Source organism: Anticarsia gemmatalis, chromosome 13 (genome assembly GCF_050436995.1).
Source record: "Anticarsia gemmatalis isolate Benzon Research Colony breed Stoneville strain chromosome 13, ilAntGemm2 primary, whole genome shotgun sequence".
NCBI lineage: Eukaryota > Metazoa > Arthropoda > Insecta > Lepidoptera > Erebidae > Anticarsia > Anticarsia gemmatalis.
In genome coordinates, this window is record NC_134757.1 from 5,259,627 (window position 1) to 5,276,190 (window position 16,564).

At 34.1% G+C, this 16,564-nt stretch overlaps 1 protein-coding gene across 1 annotated transcript in view; it reads right to left on the reverse strand.

Moving 5' to 3' along the window:
- Duox (dual oxidase) overlaps positions 1 to 16,564 on the reverse strand; it is a 48,059-nt gene that overhangs the window by 23,082 nt on the left and 8,413 nt on the right. The window contains exons 2-3 of the mRNA XM_076122007.1: positions 13,781 to 13,888; positions 95 to 166 (exon numbers count right to left, since the gene is read on the reverse strand). Of these exons, the coding sequence (XP_075978122.1) occupies positions 95 to 166; positions 13,781 to 13,874 (166 nt within the window). The 5' untranslated portion in view covers positions 13,875 to 13,888. The remainder of the gene's footprint in view (positions 1 to 94; positions 167 to 13,780; positions 13,889 to 16,564) is intronic.

A 16,564-nucleotide genomic window follows, 5' to 3' on the forward strand; every position in this document is an offset into this window, starting at 1 on the left:
CTTAAACAAAAGCTTAGCTTATTAGATTTTAAACACCAACATTTTATGTACATAGTCACTATAAATTAAATAACAAAAAAATAGCAAAACTTACCAACTGATCCCCAGTCGGGGTACGCTCTGTTGTTGAACCAGCCATCGTATCGCTGCTTCTCGTAGTAAATCTCTGAAAATAAAACATCAAAATATAAACCTTACTTAAAGGAATGTTTTTTGGGATATTTATTTTGTTTAATCCATTGTAAGGTTATAATGCTTGTCAGATTCATTGCCAAAATAAGTAAAATCGCCTCTTGAATACGAACAATGAGTACTTAAGTAGTCATAAGTGTGTAATACACCTAACCAATACTAACCATACATTGAAGACCTTCAAAGTATTTGCACATGATATACAAGCCTATTCTTTAATTACCACATTAAGTATGATCAATCAATTATCCTCAACACCTCGGTGGGTGGCTCGGTTCTCGTTCAATGGTCGAGAATTTTTATTGGTTAACATTTTAATTAAGCCTTATACAGATTATGTATAGAATGGAAGGCAGGTTTTTGCGGATGGCTGTACTAGATACGTGCTCGTGCGTTGGAGGCCTTGCACTGTTCGCTGTAACCGAGATGCATTGTAAATGAACTGCTTGATATGCGATTGAAGCTTTAAAGTCGTAAAAACGTTGAATTTGTGTTTGGTATCTATTCATATGGATACATTAATGTTGTAGCGGGGTTTAGTTATCTTTAGATGGTAAAATACTATTTTTATATTTAATAGGTGTTTAGAATATTGATTTTTTATTATAAAAGGCTCCAATTCCACGTTGCCTCTATATATAAATTCTAGACTTATATGAAGTGGTTTATAACTCAATACAACGAAATAATTTATGACTAAGCTAACTACATTATTTCTACATGTTTAACATAAATGGTTGGAAGCAATCACTCTCTTAAAAGTTTTATCAGTTACTAGCTGCCTCGCGCAACTTCGCTTGCGTCAGAGAGAATGCGTCATAATTTTCCCTGTTTTTGTAACATTTTTCGTTGCTACTCCGCCCCTATTGGTCGTAGCGTGATGATAAGCCTATAGCCTTACTCAATAAATAGGCTATCTAACACTGAAAGAATTTTTCAAATCGGATCAGTAGTTCCTGAGATTAGCGCGTTCAAACAAACAAACAAACAAACTCTTCAGCTTTATAATATTTTATTATAGATAGATGGTATTAGTAATAAATAATTCTTCGTATACTGCAACCATCTGATATAATTTCACTAATCGTATACAATTCTTCATTTGTGATTTACGGTAAACAGCCTACCTTATACATAAACTGAGTACTTATTTACCATTTATGTTGACATGTATGTTCAAAATTACCACCACTGCTTATAGTTTTAAACTACTGATGTGAATAAAGCTGGGAGAAGTTCTAATTTTTAAAAAATATAAATGTTGAACGTTTTAGATTTTTGAGAGAGTCCAACATATTAGTTCAGGGAAAAAGTCTTTTCGCATTAGAGTATGTATGAACTTATAATAAAATATTTTCTCTACACAAAAAAGCTCGATATTTGGGTACCTTACGAGCTCACTGAAACAGACCTAATGAACCGTGTACTCATTTGTGATTCTTGAAGCCAAAGATATTTTATTACAAGTTTGTTTGTATAATGCGAAAAGACTTTTTCCCCGACTTAATATATAGTTTGTTGTTCGGGTAGGTATGCCAATAAAATGATATACGAGATTGTATCTATGTATTAAGATGACGAAACTAAACAAACTACTCTGAGATTGATATGAATATATAGCAGTAAATCCAGAGCTCGAGCGAGGACATGTCACTGTCAACACTATGAGAATAACCGAGGCAAACATAATCCAATGATTTATTTGTTGGAGTGACGCCATCTAACTTATGAGTAAAGACTGAGCTTTTGTCCGTCCATTGTATTTCTTTAAAACTAACAAACTGTACTCTGCGTAACAAAACAAACCTCATCTATACTAATATTATAAAGCTGAAGAGTTTGTTTGTTTGTTTGAACGCGCTAATCTCAGGAACTACTGGTCCGATTTGAAAAAATCTTTCAGTGTTAGATAGCCCATTTATCGAGGAAGGTTATAGGCTATATATCATCACGCTACGACCAGTAGGAGCAGAGTACCAGTAAAAAATGTTACAAAAACGGGGAAAATATTGACTCATTCTCTCTTATGTGACGCAAGCGAAGTTGCGCGGGTCAGCTAGTCTATTTATAAAACCTGTGGTATTTACCACCTCAGTTCAAGCAACAAAAATGATAATGAAGTACTAAAATAACTTAACGTATCAAGTTATGCCAAAGAACGAATCAAATCACCCATAAATTACTAACTCGATATAAAACTTCAATAGCAACGGATGTAGGTACTAGGCACACTTGTTGCCGGGACACCTGCATACGTTTTTTTGCTGCATGCATGTTTCATGACCAATAATTGCAATAATACTTGAAAAATTGTTATAATATTATGTCAATGAAATAACTGTTATTAATTACGACAATTGCAGCATGACATAGTTTGTTGAGGACATTATATAATCGAGATAATGCATGACTAATAAGGCTTTAGTAATTCGAGTATAATAGAGCAAGAAAATACTCGTTCCTACAGTTGTTCACCACCTGGGACACTTGTACCTTATTTGACTCAAAGTATAGTTTTAATATATTGGGCTCCTTATATAACCCAGGTAGTTTATAAATATTAACACTAAATGTAGCTTTGTAGTTGACATTTGCGGTTCTGTTACTCATATTAGAATTTAATGATACATTACAACCAACCATACCATGTACGGATCACCGTTGAAAATCATAAATTATCACTGCATTCGAAGACATTTGAGGACAGTGCCTACGTGCTTTACCAGTAACCATTATACAGACAGATCGATCAAATCAGTCATGTTATTTTTAACCGTTAGTATTTTGTAGTCAGCCGAAAGGTGAGCTCATGATTCAATTGTACATAATGGTGTATGTTCAGAGTAATAAATTAGGCGTTGCGCGTGGTTGTATATGTGTCAATAAATACAGAGTCTCAGCGCAGGTGTGTAATTGGAAAAACAACAGACAAGTGAATGATGAATTGAAATCTAAACCGTGCCGATGTAATAGACGACGTTAATAATTCACTGAACAGACGTTATGGCATAAATCAAATATTGCAAATCAATAATTAACACTTAAGACATACATCGAACTACCATTATTTTTAATGTAGTCTGAATTAGTGTTGTAACGGAGCTTAGCCTTTCAAAAACATTCAGTGAGCTAGACTAAATCTGAACTAAAGTGACAAGGAAAGTTTCAGCACTGTGCGTTAAGTTTTGTGGATATCTACAGAAGCGCAAATAAAGTTTTAAATTCAATTGGATGTTCTATCGGAGGCGCTAGCGGAGTTTTTTGACATTTTAGGAGAATTTCGAGCGAATTCATACGTCTCGATCATAGAAAGAACATTCCTGATTAACTCGCGTTGAGTTTGATGCGGATCAAAGCTCTGTTACAACACTGGCGTGAATTAATCTAAGTTATCTAAGAACAGACATCATGACAGCGAAAGATTACATATGCACGAAAGGAAAGGTAGATAATTAAGATAAATGTTAACGACGCTAAAGCTGTCACTGGCTGCAGTATTTGATAGGCAGTGGGTGTGACAGTACATCTGAGATCTCAATTCGAAGGCGCTCCAGTTTCGCAAGTATCAAAAATGTGGCTACAAATATATGCTGACAATGTCGCCATACTGAATTGTTGAAAGGTTTAGGCCGGCTACACATGTTGGTCCCAATGCTCGTACCAACGTTGGACTGCAAACTCGGTGATGCGTACACACGTTTATTAATAAACTAGTTCTGTCCCGTCAGATCGCGAGCTTTGGCGCAGATTCCTTTGATTAAACCGACACGAGCCGGCTAACTACCAACGCTGACCCCAACGTTGGGACTAATGTCGTTTTCGAGATCCATACGTTGGACGAATATCGTTGGGGCCAATATTGGGGCCAACGTGTGGAGCCGGTGTTAGAGAGTAAGTACAGGGCAAGTGTGAACAGGGCGTGTGTCACGAATAGACCGGTTATTAGATACTAGCTGACCCGCGCAACTTCGCTTGCGTCACATAAAATTTTTCCCCGTTTTTGTATCATTTTTCACTGGTACGCTGCTCCTATTGGTGCGGCTAAAAATAGCCTATAACCTTCCTCGATAAATGGACTATCTAACACTGAAAGAATTTTTCAAATCGGACAAGTAGTTCCTGAGATTAGCGCGTTCAAACAAACAAAGAAACAAACAAACAAACAAACAAACAAACTCTTCAGCTTTATAATATTAGTATAGATTCCCCGTTTTTGTATCATTTTTCACTGGTACGCTGCTCCTATTGGTCGTAGCGTGATGATATATAGCCTATAACCTTCCTCGATAAATGGACTATCTAACACTGAAAGAATTTTTCAAATCGGACAAGTAGTTCCTGAGATTAGCGCGTTCAAACAAACAAACAAACAAACAAACAAACTCTTCAGCTTTATAATAGACCGGTTATTAGATATTGGTTGTATCAAATATCGAGTGTAGGAAACGTACCAGATTTGTACAGCGATAAATAGATAATAGCTGTAGTCACTTGAACCAAATTATAGAGCTAGTTAGAACTCAATCTCAGCCAAGTTTTGATCTAATGTTAGGGATAAACTACTGTTGAACGAGATAGATAATGGCCTTATGAAACTTATTGTTGGCTAACAAACCGTAGTATTGCTTAGTAAATACACCTTGCGAACCCGCAATAATTTTGTTTTATTAATCTACATATAAGTCTTGGAGTTAAAAATGATGTACTAAATCTTGAAATAATAATGTTATTTAACTAGCGCTGTATAAAAAGCTAGGTACTCGTTATAAGATGATGATACCTACTTAAATATTTGGATTATTACAACCTATTATGTGTAATGGCCCTATTAAGTGATTCGGGCGCAAAAACGCTTTACAATTCGTGATGACTATGTTCCGTTTAATTCAAAAAAGCAAGTCCGGTATTACTGAGAGGGTAATTAATTTAATAGTTACTTCATGTGTCATGTTTTTGCACTAATAAAAGTTTTTACATTATAATGAGATCATAGCACACATCAAATTCTCATCACAATAACTTATTTTTTAAAGGCACGTGACGTCACGACGTCTAATTGCCGTCTCATATTGAACTCTTTGTTATTTTAATTAAAGGTGATTGTACACATATATAAAATGTCTAAGAATAAAACTGTCATTAATATACTTTATCTGTGTATGTGTGCGAGAGCAAATTATTTAATTACGGACCGGATATCGTAAAAATATTTTTCGAAGAATACCTATCAGAAGGGCATAATTACTTTTAATTACTTTGGTATAATTATTGGAGATATAAGCGGATGATTTAATCATTCATCGATCACTGTCCAGAATCTAGGCTGGTCAATTGATAGGGTCTGAAATCTGAATCATGAGCAAGATTTCCATAGACATTCCATTTTATAAATAGATGTGCAAAATTTTATGAACTTATCTATCTACATATGTATATAATTGTAGATATGGGCCTTTACTACATACAATAAATAATAGTTTGCAAAAAAACCTACCTTTATATCGATTTTGTTTATTTATTTTTTACACTTACGAAAAGCTTATACATGCCTGAAAACCAAATTTCCAAAACCCATAATCAAATTTAATATAATACTTAAAACAATTATTAACTGTTATTACTGCTTACAGCAGTTTAGTTCCTTGATCACTCAATTTGCTTATCTCATTATAATGTTAAATAAATATAAAACAGTTATGAATCAAGCACCAGTCAATAGGCTGTGTGAGTATTTATATTTGAATAGATGCAACAAGGAAATAATTATCACATACGTTAACCAATTAGAAACAACTATGTGCATGTAATATGTTGTAATCAAACAAATAACTTATGTAATTATCATTTCATATTTATCTCCATGTTATGCATTAGCAGGCCATCAATAACATCTTAAGCAATACGAGCATTTACATACATACTTAATATCACACCAGTCATATCCTTAGGTGTAGGTGTGGGCGTATGGAATACACCCGCGTTATACTATTATCAATGTTAATCCATGTAACATGGGGCGAGATATTGCCTTGTAACGGGCGAGCACGTAACAATACTCTCGACTGCTAATGAAAATAATCTAAAACAAATTGGGAAAAGACGGAGAGTGATTATAAATTGGAGAGAGACGGAAGAATTGAAGAGAGAATAGGAATTGAACCCGGGTCCTAGTGGTCAGCAGTTCGGTAGTAAAATTTACTTTTTTTTAATAGTTGTCGTATTTTTTTCGACTGCTAAACAACCATGTTGAAACAAAAGTTAAGTTTTACTCTGATTCAGTGATTAGAGAACGTCATTATGTCCTTAAGAACTGTACAGGGTTATGTTTCTTTGTACTACTATTCAAAACAGCTCGGAAATGATTTACGAGTACACCCACACGGTACAGGAGTAATAGTGTTAATTTTTTACATGCTCTTGATTTGACGACGTAAATCATAATTTATTTTGAAGATGCATTCAGTCTGTAGTGTCTGGCTTCCTTGTACCTCAGTGGGATGCAGATCTATATTAATAACTACAAACAAAATCTTATAAATAGTACACTGACAAACGATGTTGTTTTTGTATAAGCATTGACTAACTTGAAGCTTTATGGATGAGCAAATGATGCTGATTGCATTCATCTAGAGTTAACATACAACTATGGCAAGTGAACCTCGATTGCATATGCCACCGTTAATACGTTGTCACCATGGTCAAATAAACGATTAATGTCAAGGATACTATGTAAAATATGAGGAAGACAACTAATGTGAAAACGTATTAACAGGTTAATGTGGTTTACATTATTCTGTATTATCATATATTAAACACGTGTAACTTTCCATTTCTGACCACAAACTCTTCGGAAAGGATGTAAAGCGGTTTTGAAATGTTAACAATGAATTAAAAATAATACCTAGTTGAGTTGAAGGGAGAATCTTGAACAGTGTTAGCTAGCACTAACAGTGCTTAAAATCGCTTCAATGAAATATTAGTTAAATGCCTCTTCTTGTCGCTAATTACTTTATAGGTAAATCTTTTTTAAGTTTTAATCCACGATTTTTTTTTTGTTTCTTGTAGACCCTTAGTAATATTATCTACTATTGAAGTATTTATATAATGTGTTCATGTGAATAAAAACTTAAAAGTGGTTCTTACACTTTTAAGTTTTTGTAACTCTTCGTATGCATCAAAACCCGTATTAAGATACACTCAGTATCACCATTCAACAGACACTTGAAGAAATGTTTGTTTATTAAGGAATCGTGTGTATGAGGATGTCGGAATGTCCGCGATGTTCATCTAAATAGCGGTTGTTGAGGCATCGTTACGTCGGCATGGCCTTCAGCTTTCACTATCGCGACATGTGGGGGACGACGCGCGCTGCATTCGCACACCGCGGCCTCACGCACGCCCCGACGTTTACTTGATTACTTTGTTTATTTGAACTGTCTCCGTGTGTTAGATACGCTCACCTTTAATGCGCAGAAACAGTTCATAGTTTGCATAGTAATGAATAATTTCATTCCTCTTCACGTATTTCAGATAAAAACTATTTGAAAGCCACTGTGCTGTACAAGATTTTCTGACTGAGATTACAGGGATTAACACGTCGCATCAAACCAGCAATGTATTGCACACAAGTTGTCAACTGAGATTTGCGATAAGTTCGCAGATCTTCATTTTGTTTGTTAATGTTGACAAGCTTAATTTAGGTAAATTGAGCATTGAAATGTTTTACTCCTCACGTTCACGTTGCTCCAATGAGGACATATGGATGTTGATTTGTGTAAGTAACACAAAGACTACACACGCACCGTTACATTTTAGTGTTGGTTTAAATAAAAGTTGTATGGGTAATATACCGTGAAAACACATATAATAGCTATAGCCACAAGTTCCACTGTTAGAAATAAGTGAGAAAATGGAGTGCAAAATGTCTTAGGCCCGGTTTTTGAGTACATTTAGCGGTAGTTTATCTATTCCATTGAGTTTTTTTATATGAGCTGAAACGCTATTGAATAGATAAACTACCGCTAAATGTACCTCAGAAATCGGGGGTTAGAGACGTCCAGTAATTACAATGATTAAGGTTAAAGCATAATTGGGACAATAAAATACTAGGATTGTTAACGTTGTCACTTCTAAGGCTAGATGCCGACAAATCCATTAAGGCTATACACACACGAACAATTAGCCTTTAAATCGAGGAAGCGAGCAATCACTTTAACCATGCAATGACATTTAAATGTCAAAAATTGTCCCGGAATTAAAACGATTGGTCGATGAGCAGTGGTGCATAATGTATTTAATGATACAAATTAATAAATCTATGCAAGCAATCTTTATTATTGTGTCGAGACAAGTGATAAGTTAAGGCGATCAACGAAATTGTTTATTTAAGTTACGTTATTTTATTTTTCAACTAGCTGACCTGCGCAACTTCGATTGCGTCACATAAGAGACAAAGGTGTGAAATTTTTTCCCGTTTTTGTAACATTTCTTACTGGTACTCTGCTCCTATTGGTCGTAGCGTGATGATAAATAGCCTGTGGCCTTCCTCAATAAATGGGCTATCTAACACTGAAAGATTTTTTCAAATCGGACCAGTAGTTCTAGAAATTAGCGCGTTCAAACACACAAACAAACAAACTGTTCAGCTTTATAATATTAGTATAGATATGGAGTCTTCGCCCTGACTAGTTAATCTGAAATGCAATAGGTTTTCCAAATATAAATAAATAAATAAATAAATATTTTTGGACAACTCACACACGGTCATCTGATTCCAAACTAAGCAAAGCTTGTACTATGGTAACCAGACAACTGATAAACATACTTATATACAACTTTAACAAACGTTAACAAATTAACAACCAGGCTCAGAACAAATAGTCGTGCTCACACAAATGTTTGTCCCGGGTGGGATTCGAACCCGCTATATGAAACGTTTTTACCATCGTCTTTTAAGGTTTCGTAAAGAAAATGTTGCTTGCTATACAGGGTTATATATAAAACACTAAAAGCCTCGATGGGCTAGATAGCTGATAACATAAGCAACAACTTTTGTTCTACGACAATTGAACTAACTAATATTGTACTATCTTTGTATCTGTTTAATTTTATAACAATAGAATTATTACAAATGTATCCAATATTCTCCGCCTTCAATAATTTCCTAGTAATTTGTCCGTACATTTAAATTGTACGTGTATAATTGGCTTACAATATAATATTGTATTGACTTAATTATTTAATACAACCCTGTGCCGGATACGAAACCACATTATTATAAGAGCATTAGAAATATAAAAAATAGCAAATTTACGCTTATTTACCCGGATAAATTGAACTAGAGTTTTTATTCAATGACCTAAACTTTTGCGGTTAGAAGTATGGAATAAAAAACGTATTTCAATTATCGATCAAAGTTCTTCCTAATATTTGACCACATACTCGTGAGGAGGTATGTGATGTGAGGTTGCTTTACGCAAGTTCAGAGCGAGTCAAGGGCTCTTGGTGCAATTATCAAATTATAACTTACGTCATGACAACTTGACCTTATCGTCTCGAAGGATCCGAAAGCACTTAATAACTGTTTGTATTTTGAGATTTTCTATTGATATTTGTTTTTGGACTTTGACCTGAGTTTGACCTTAGTAAAGTCTCATATTCATTTCACGGATTTAGGTAGTTTTAGGCACGCGATGATTTTTGTTACAGGTAGTACATAAATGGCAACAAGCAGTGAGACCTAATGCTTCCACGGCACTTCTGCAAAATATACCTTTTTAAATTAGTGATCAACTTAAGTACTAACCAGATAGAAGGAAGAAGAAATTAAATCAGACATTTTATTTTTTGCCAAATAGTTCGGACATCAAGGCTGGAATGACCGTTTTAATTTCACAGTTCAATTACATGTTAACCAAAATATTTACGTAATAATTATTTATTAATTTATAAGAACATTAAATGACCTTGACCTGTAGGAAGCGGAAGTGCAGCCAAGGCTCAAGGTCACGGGGAAATGTTGCGAAGTGTCGTGACTGTTGCGGAGCGCATGCGGCTCAAATGTCAAGATCTACTACAATGAGTTCAAACGCTAAGTGCCGACAGATCCACTTTAAACTGGAGCTGTTAAACGCCTACGAACCGCAGGTGGTGCTTCCGCGTTTCCACCCACGGTTAACGAAACGAAGATGGTTCGACGCACTTTTGAAATTGTCGACGTAAGCGAGGCTTTGTTTGGCTGTATCATTTGGGATTGTACAGTAAAATGAGGATACTTTAGGAAAATTTGGGGTCAATTTGATAATAGAAATAGCTCGCATAAAAAAGTAGCGACGAGTTCAGTTTTCCTAAACTTGGTCCTAAATATAACTATTAGTAAAATTGTAACATTTCTAATAGTCAAATTGATCTTCAACATGCCCATTTCTTTTCATTTTAAAGAAACCTTTGAAAATAGTTTCACCGAGTTTTGTACCTATCACTTTTTTAGTGACAACTTAGATCCGTTTCTGTTAAAAAAGTCTAGGTTAGTCAGTCGGCTATGATATTAATGATATTTCTTTACGTCTAAGTATGAGTCAATCGTTGAATGAATAAATGTAAATCATTAATGATGAAGAAAATAGTTACTCATCACATATTGCAAAACTTGGTTCATACTTAGAATCAGTTTTCCTCCTGGTTACAGGAAAACGGATTCCAAGATTATGATGTTAATTGCCATCTTGGAAAGCCAACTACAATATGATTACTAACTTTCTTATTTGAAAATAAGGGCAGGTTCGCAAACCTAGCCCTTAATCTTAGTTTATGGATAAGTTTCGGATAACCTACCCGATATATAAGGTGCATTAGACAGTGAATGAAAAATCCGCAGGATAAGCTTACCTCGAAGTAATGAAACCGAGGCTTAGAAAGTTTGAAATAGTAATATTTTTAATCCGAATATTTTCTATTCTTTATAATAGTAAAAAGTTAAAGCTGATTAAATGAATAAAACGCTTGCGGCCACTGCTCCAACAAGGCACTTAATACATTTATTAATTGTTATTGTTTTCTTTAAGTTACTATTGCTCAATATTGAAGTCGATTCAAGTCCGTTATTAGTTGCCTTAGGGTCTACATGCAGTTGGTTATAGTTTCAAGGACTGGCAAGAACTTCTGTTATACCTTTGTTGTAAATTATAAATATGTTTCCTCTATAAAAACTATACAAATTAATTCTCCTTTTGTAGTAACTTCCCTTATGTGTTTTAGAAAATGAGTTGAATTGTAATTCAAGCCTAAAACATTTTTTAGGTAAATGTTAAAACAATAAATGCATAGGTTTACGGATGTGGTTTTAAAATCATAAGTTTTAAACCGTAACGTAAAGCATGAAATTGATTCGATAAATCTATGTACCGTGATTCGTATAACACAATAGTTCTATTATGTATTGTTTGTATTCAACAAAATAAACTTTTCAAATCTCATGCCACAATATTCATAGTGTCATATTAATATCCATTCTAATATTGTAACGCGAAAGTCTGTTATGCATTCACGGCTAAATCGCTGAACCGATTTTGATAAAAAATTAGGATGAATGTAGTTGAAAACCCAGGATCGAATAGTAATTTCATTTACGCGAGAGTAATAATAATATAATCAGTCAGTGTTTGTATATCGAGCATTTTAGTGCCACAATTAGGGCCATTTGCAATGGTAATTAAGCTCACAATTAAATTCTAAATCCTGTTCATGTTCTATGAACATTAACGATAAGGTGTACCCGCAGTTTGTAATCACAATTCGTCGTGACTGCTCCACACGCGGGATCTACTTGGTGACAATAAAAACACATGGCAACCACTCCACATCCTTGTTGCACAGATAAACTATTCATCAATTGAGTAAATATATGCATGCTAATAAAGACCCTATGTACTTTACGTGAAGTGCTAGATTCCTATGCACAATGTTATGACAGATGGCATAAATTGTGATGCCCGTTGTTGCATACATGCCTGTTTTATACATCCGCTTAAACGATCGTTTAGCAATAATATTATCGTTTGCTTAGTGAGTTTAGCCAACAGTTTACTTGAAACCAGACAGATTATAGCCCAAACCACAAGATATTTTCAGCTGGCCTTTTTGCAATACTTAATTAATTGTAATAAATATCGTAGTTATTTTAACAGGCTATGTACTGTAAATATCCAGTATAAAAGAGAAATAATTATATTACAAAACACAATCACGACTAAGTATCACATTTTAAGTGAAGTCTGGGGAAACAAAGCTACATTGAAAAGAATAAAGCGTCCTATTAAAATTCTTGTAAAATAAACTAATAAACAATTAAGATTCTTAAAGAAGTTAAAAAGTTCGCAAGTAACGCATGAGTGCTAAAATGCTAAAATAAATGATCGAAATTTGGGAATGAACGGAATGCGTAACGTATACGTCTCGGTCGAGTGAGCAGCTCGACTTAAAGCCTGTTTTTACCGGACGTCGATTATGATGTGATAATACGTAACATAGTATCATCTGATGACGCCTACACTCTATTACGTGGAGTTGTCATATTATTACCGGCGTGGGTCTAGTTGTAATAACTAAGCAAATAAAAGATTTGTACGTTTCGGCTAATTCCTAATTTAGTTTTATATTTATATAGTGTACTGTAACTGGTAAGTATATTTTTAAAAACAGATCAGATTATTTTTGTGTGTTAGTGCTCATTTTAGAAACTGCTGAATCCATTATAAAACAACCAATAAAACACTACATTTCAATCACGAAAATTGTCGGAAAAACTTTTAATACGAGCATTGCCGCAGGCCACCAAGTAAAAGGCATTTAATAGATTTAATTTACTTGGTAATCCAACAGTTACAAACCAAAGTAATGGTCGATATAAAGAACTATTACATCGTCTTATACCACATCTATCTGCTATGAGAAAACGAAACGAAAGCGAGAGTTCATACCCATAATGCTACCAGCGAAAGCTTCCGACCAATTACGTGTGTTATACGTAATCTTCATTTCAAATTGAATATAATAAACTCGTACTGTTTTAATACTATTAAATGATCTTTCTCATGTAACTCGAAGGTCTGCTCTATAGATTTTTCTTTTGATGCATGATAATTACATTTGCGTGGTCGGGAAAGCGTTATATTTAGCAATTTAACTATAAATTGATATAAGCTTGGGCTACGTAATATTCTATTTAATATGTTAAAATTCACATGTAACGTTTTAGATGAAAATAAGAGCGACTCGCCCCTGGTTTCTGAGTACATTTAACGGTAGTTTATCTATTCAATTGATATAATCGCTAAGCGATTAAACCCATTAAATAAATATAAAAAAAGAAAGTATTCCATAGCATTTTTTTAATATCAGTTTAAACGCTATTGAATAGATAAACTACTGCTAAATACCTCGGAAACCGGGGGTAAATCGGATAAACATACGCTATAAAGCGTAGTTCTTTCATGAAGGAAAGCTCAAACTTTTTGATTCTTTATCCTTAGAGTTATGAAGAGTTTCCTGAGTATTTGGAGAAAAAAGTACTATTTATTATTTTACTTACCCGGATCACAAAAGCTTGGGGTGATAGTAAAGAATGCTGTGACCAACATCAGTCTGAGCCAGGTCCGGCACCCCACGCCGATATGCGTGGTCATCTTGTATGTAGATTCTGGAAACAACACAATTTTGCTATTATTTATCCAATATTTTTATATAATGTTAATGTTTCGAGGTAATAAACAAAACTTAATTTTAGCTTTCGAGCAGATGTTTCAGAAAATAATACCCTAATATTTCTTTTTGTGCTTATTTTAGCTCTATCTATAAATAAGTAACGATCTTTAGGATCTGATAAAAGATACTATCAAAAAAAAAAATAGGACGACGTTGCCACCAGAACTGCAAATGGCGCGAAATCATGTGATGCGTGGCATTTACTAATATTTTCTATATAATATATAACCAAACGTATACAATAAAAACAAGTCTTCGTAAAACTAAACAATAAATATTTTTGTATAATTAAGATCTTCAAGTTTATTATGTTAATTTAATAAGTTTAAGTTAAAAAAGTTCGGGTCAGTGACCTTTATTCCACCTGTATCGCGATTGACGAGGTGTCACATGTTTTTTTAATGTTTTTCGCGGAAGTTCAAGAACGAGGCAGACCTTGTGTGAACCGTAATTTTGTTGTAATTAATTTTTATCTGACATTTCTGTGTCAGACAAATATCCATGGAATGGAATTAAATAACCTGAAGTATGTTAAGGGTCATATAAAATGTAAAAGATAAGGCAACGGGTTGTTTACAATGATCTGTTAAAAACTCATCGCAACAACTTTATAATGTATTACCTTCTGCCCCCGACTACGTCCCCATGAAACGGTTTCTAATCCAGGTTATAAGCTATCAGTGTATCAAATGTTATTAAGATCCGTCCTATAGTTTTCTAGTGAAAGAGTAAGAAACATACATACCTACATCTTTTCATACTTGCGAACTTTCGTATTTGTATAAGTAAGAGGAAATATTATTTTTACTTTTAAATAAGTGTTATTATATATTTCGGTCGTCTATTATGAGATGTTTGGTTAACGATGGCAACGCGGCTCTTGAAGCTTCAATTTGTAGGTTCATAAAGTGTTATTGGGTTTTTTGTTTGAAAATAGCCGACTGCTTGGAACCTTGCCCGTTGGCGCTTGGAAATTGGCTTTTGGCTTACACTCTACTACCTATAACTTAGTTGGCTAGTTAACAGCATTTACACTGAGCGCAAACGAAGGAAAGGAATATACAACACGTCATGCCTTTTTTCTAAAAGTTAGTGTTTTTCTTACATAAATATTGTAGAAGATTTAAGTTAACATATTAGACTTACGTATATTCATAAGTATTATTCGCTTACATTGCCTGAGTTTAAGTTAAATTAAAATTATTTTATATTATGACTGTATTTACATGTCAGTAGCAGTGAAATATGTAATGCGATCGTATAAACTAATATAAAGCTCTTACTAACATAATTACATCTGTAAGTCTTACTTAAATATATGCCTCTATGTAATGCAGACAGAATGTAATAAACAGTTAACCTAATTACTTTATCCGTTGCAATATCCCATAAATTGTGGCCTCACTACGCAGATTTACATACTAAGTAACAGCAGTTGCAAGTATGTATTGCAGGGACAAGATTATCTCTGTTATCTAGAACGAAATGAAGGTTTACAGAAAATTAAAGGTGGATATGTATATAACATCACGCCTGTTAAGCCCGAAGGTAGAGGCAGGCGCTGTTGGTAGAGGTGTACGTAATGTACTTAAGTTTCACACTTTACAAAATATGTCGTTAGGTAAAAGGAGGCCTATTGCCATTCACCGGGGACGTAACAAAACTCCAGGCTACTGATAAATATTCTAATATATTAGATCTCATATATTAGAAAAGACTAGTAGTACTTTGCTTGACTCAGTAATCGAACCCAACGCACCACTATTTAATTACATACTTTTTATTAAAGTTACATATAAAATACTTAGTAATGATAAGGTAATTTAGACTATACTTATTAGACTTTATGTAAAAATTCGCATGTCTTTACTATATTGTTTATTTGTCAGGGAAAATCATTTGTTGTCGTATATTGTACGCAAGGTGTGCTTAATGGGAAATCCCATTCGGATTTTCGGATAAGACATTTTGAATATTCTGTCGTTGTATTATTTGGTATTATTTGCCACTAGTACGGGAAAATGGTAGGTAGTGTTGTAAATAGAAATAACAAACACCTCATGTCTACTAAGAATCATCAATATACACCTAAAAAACTCTTATGTTATTGAGCGACTGACTGATTCACAACGCACAGCTAAAACTACTAAGCGTAGAAAATTGAAATCTTGGTATGAGAGAGGAGAGACTAAGAGACGATTTTCGGAAAATCCACACCGAGAGAAGTGAAATTCTACGCGGACAAAGCTGCGGCCAGAAAGGTAGTGAATACATAAAGAGAGAATTAGTTGATTTTGAGTTTTTGAATTGAATTATACTTATCCTATTTGAAGCTGTTACTTACATATTTAAGCAATATGTCTTCCATATAAAATGTATAATAATAGCTTTGAAGTTAAATTAGGATTTTAACTTGATATATCAATCCTGGCTCGCGCAGATCGTGTCTTCACCGTTCACTTATTTCACGCTTTATAATAAGACTAAGGCGTTATAAGTTTACATACATATTAACATTTATATTATTATGAATAAACTGGCTGCTTCTGTGGCGCGGTCGATAGTGTATATCCGACTGCTGATCATGAGGACTCGGGTTTGCATCCAAAAT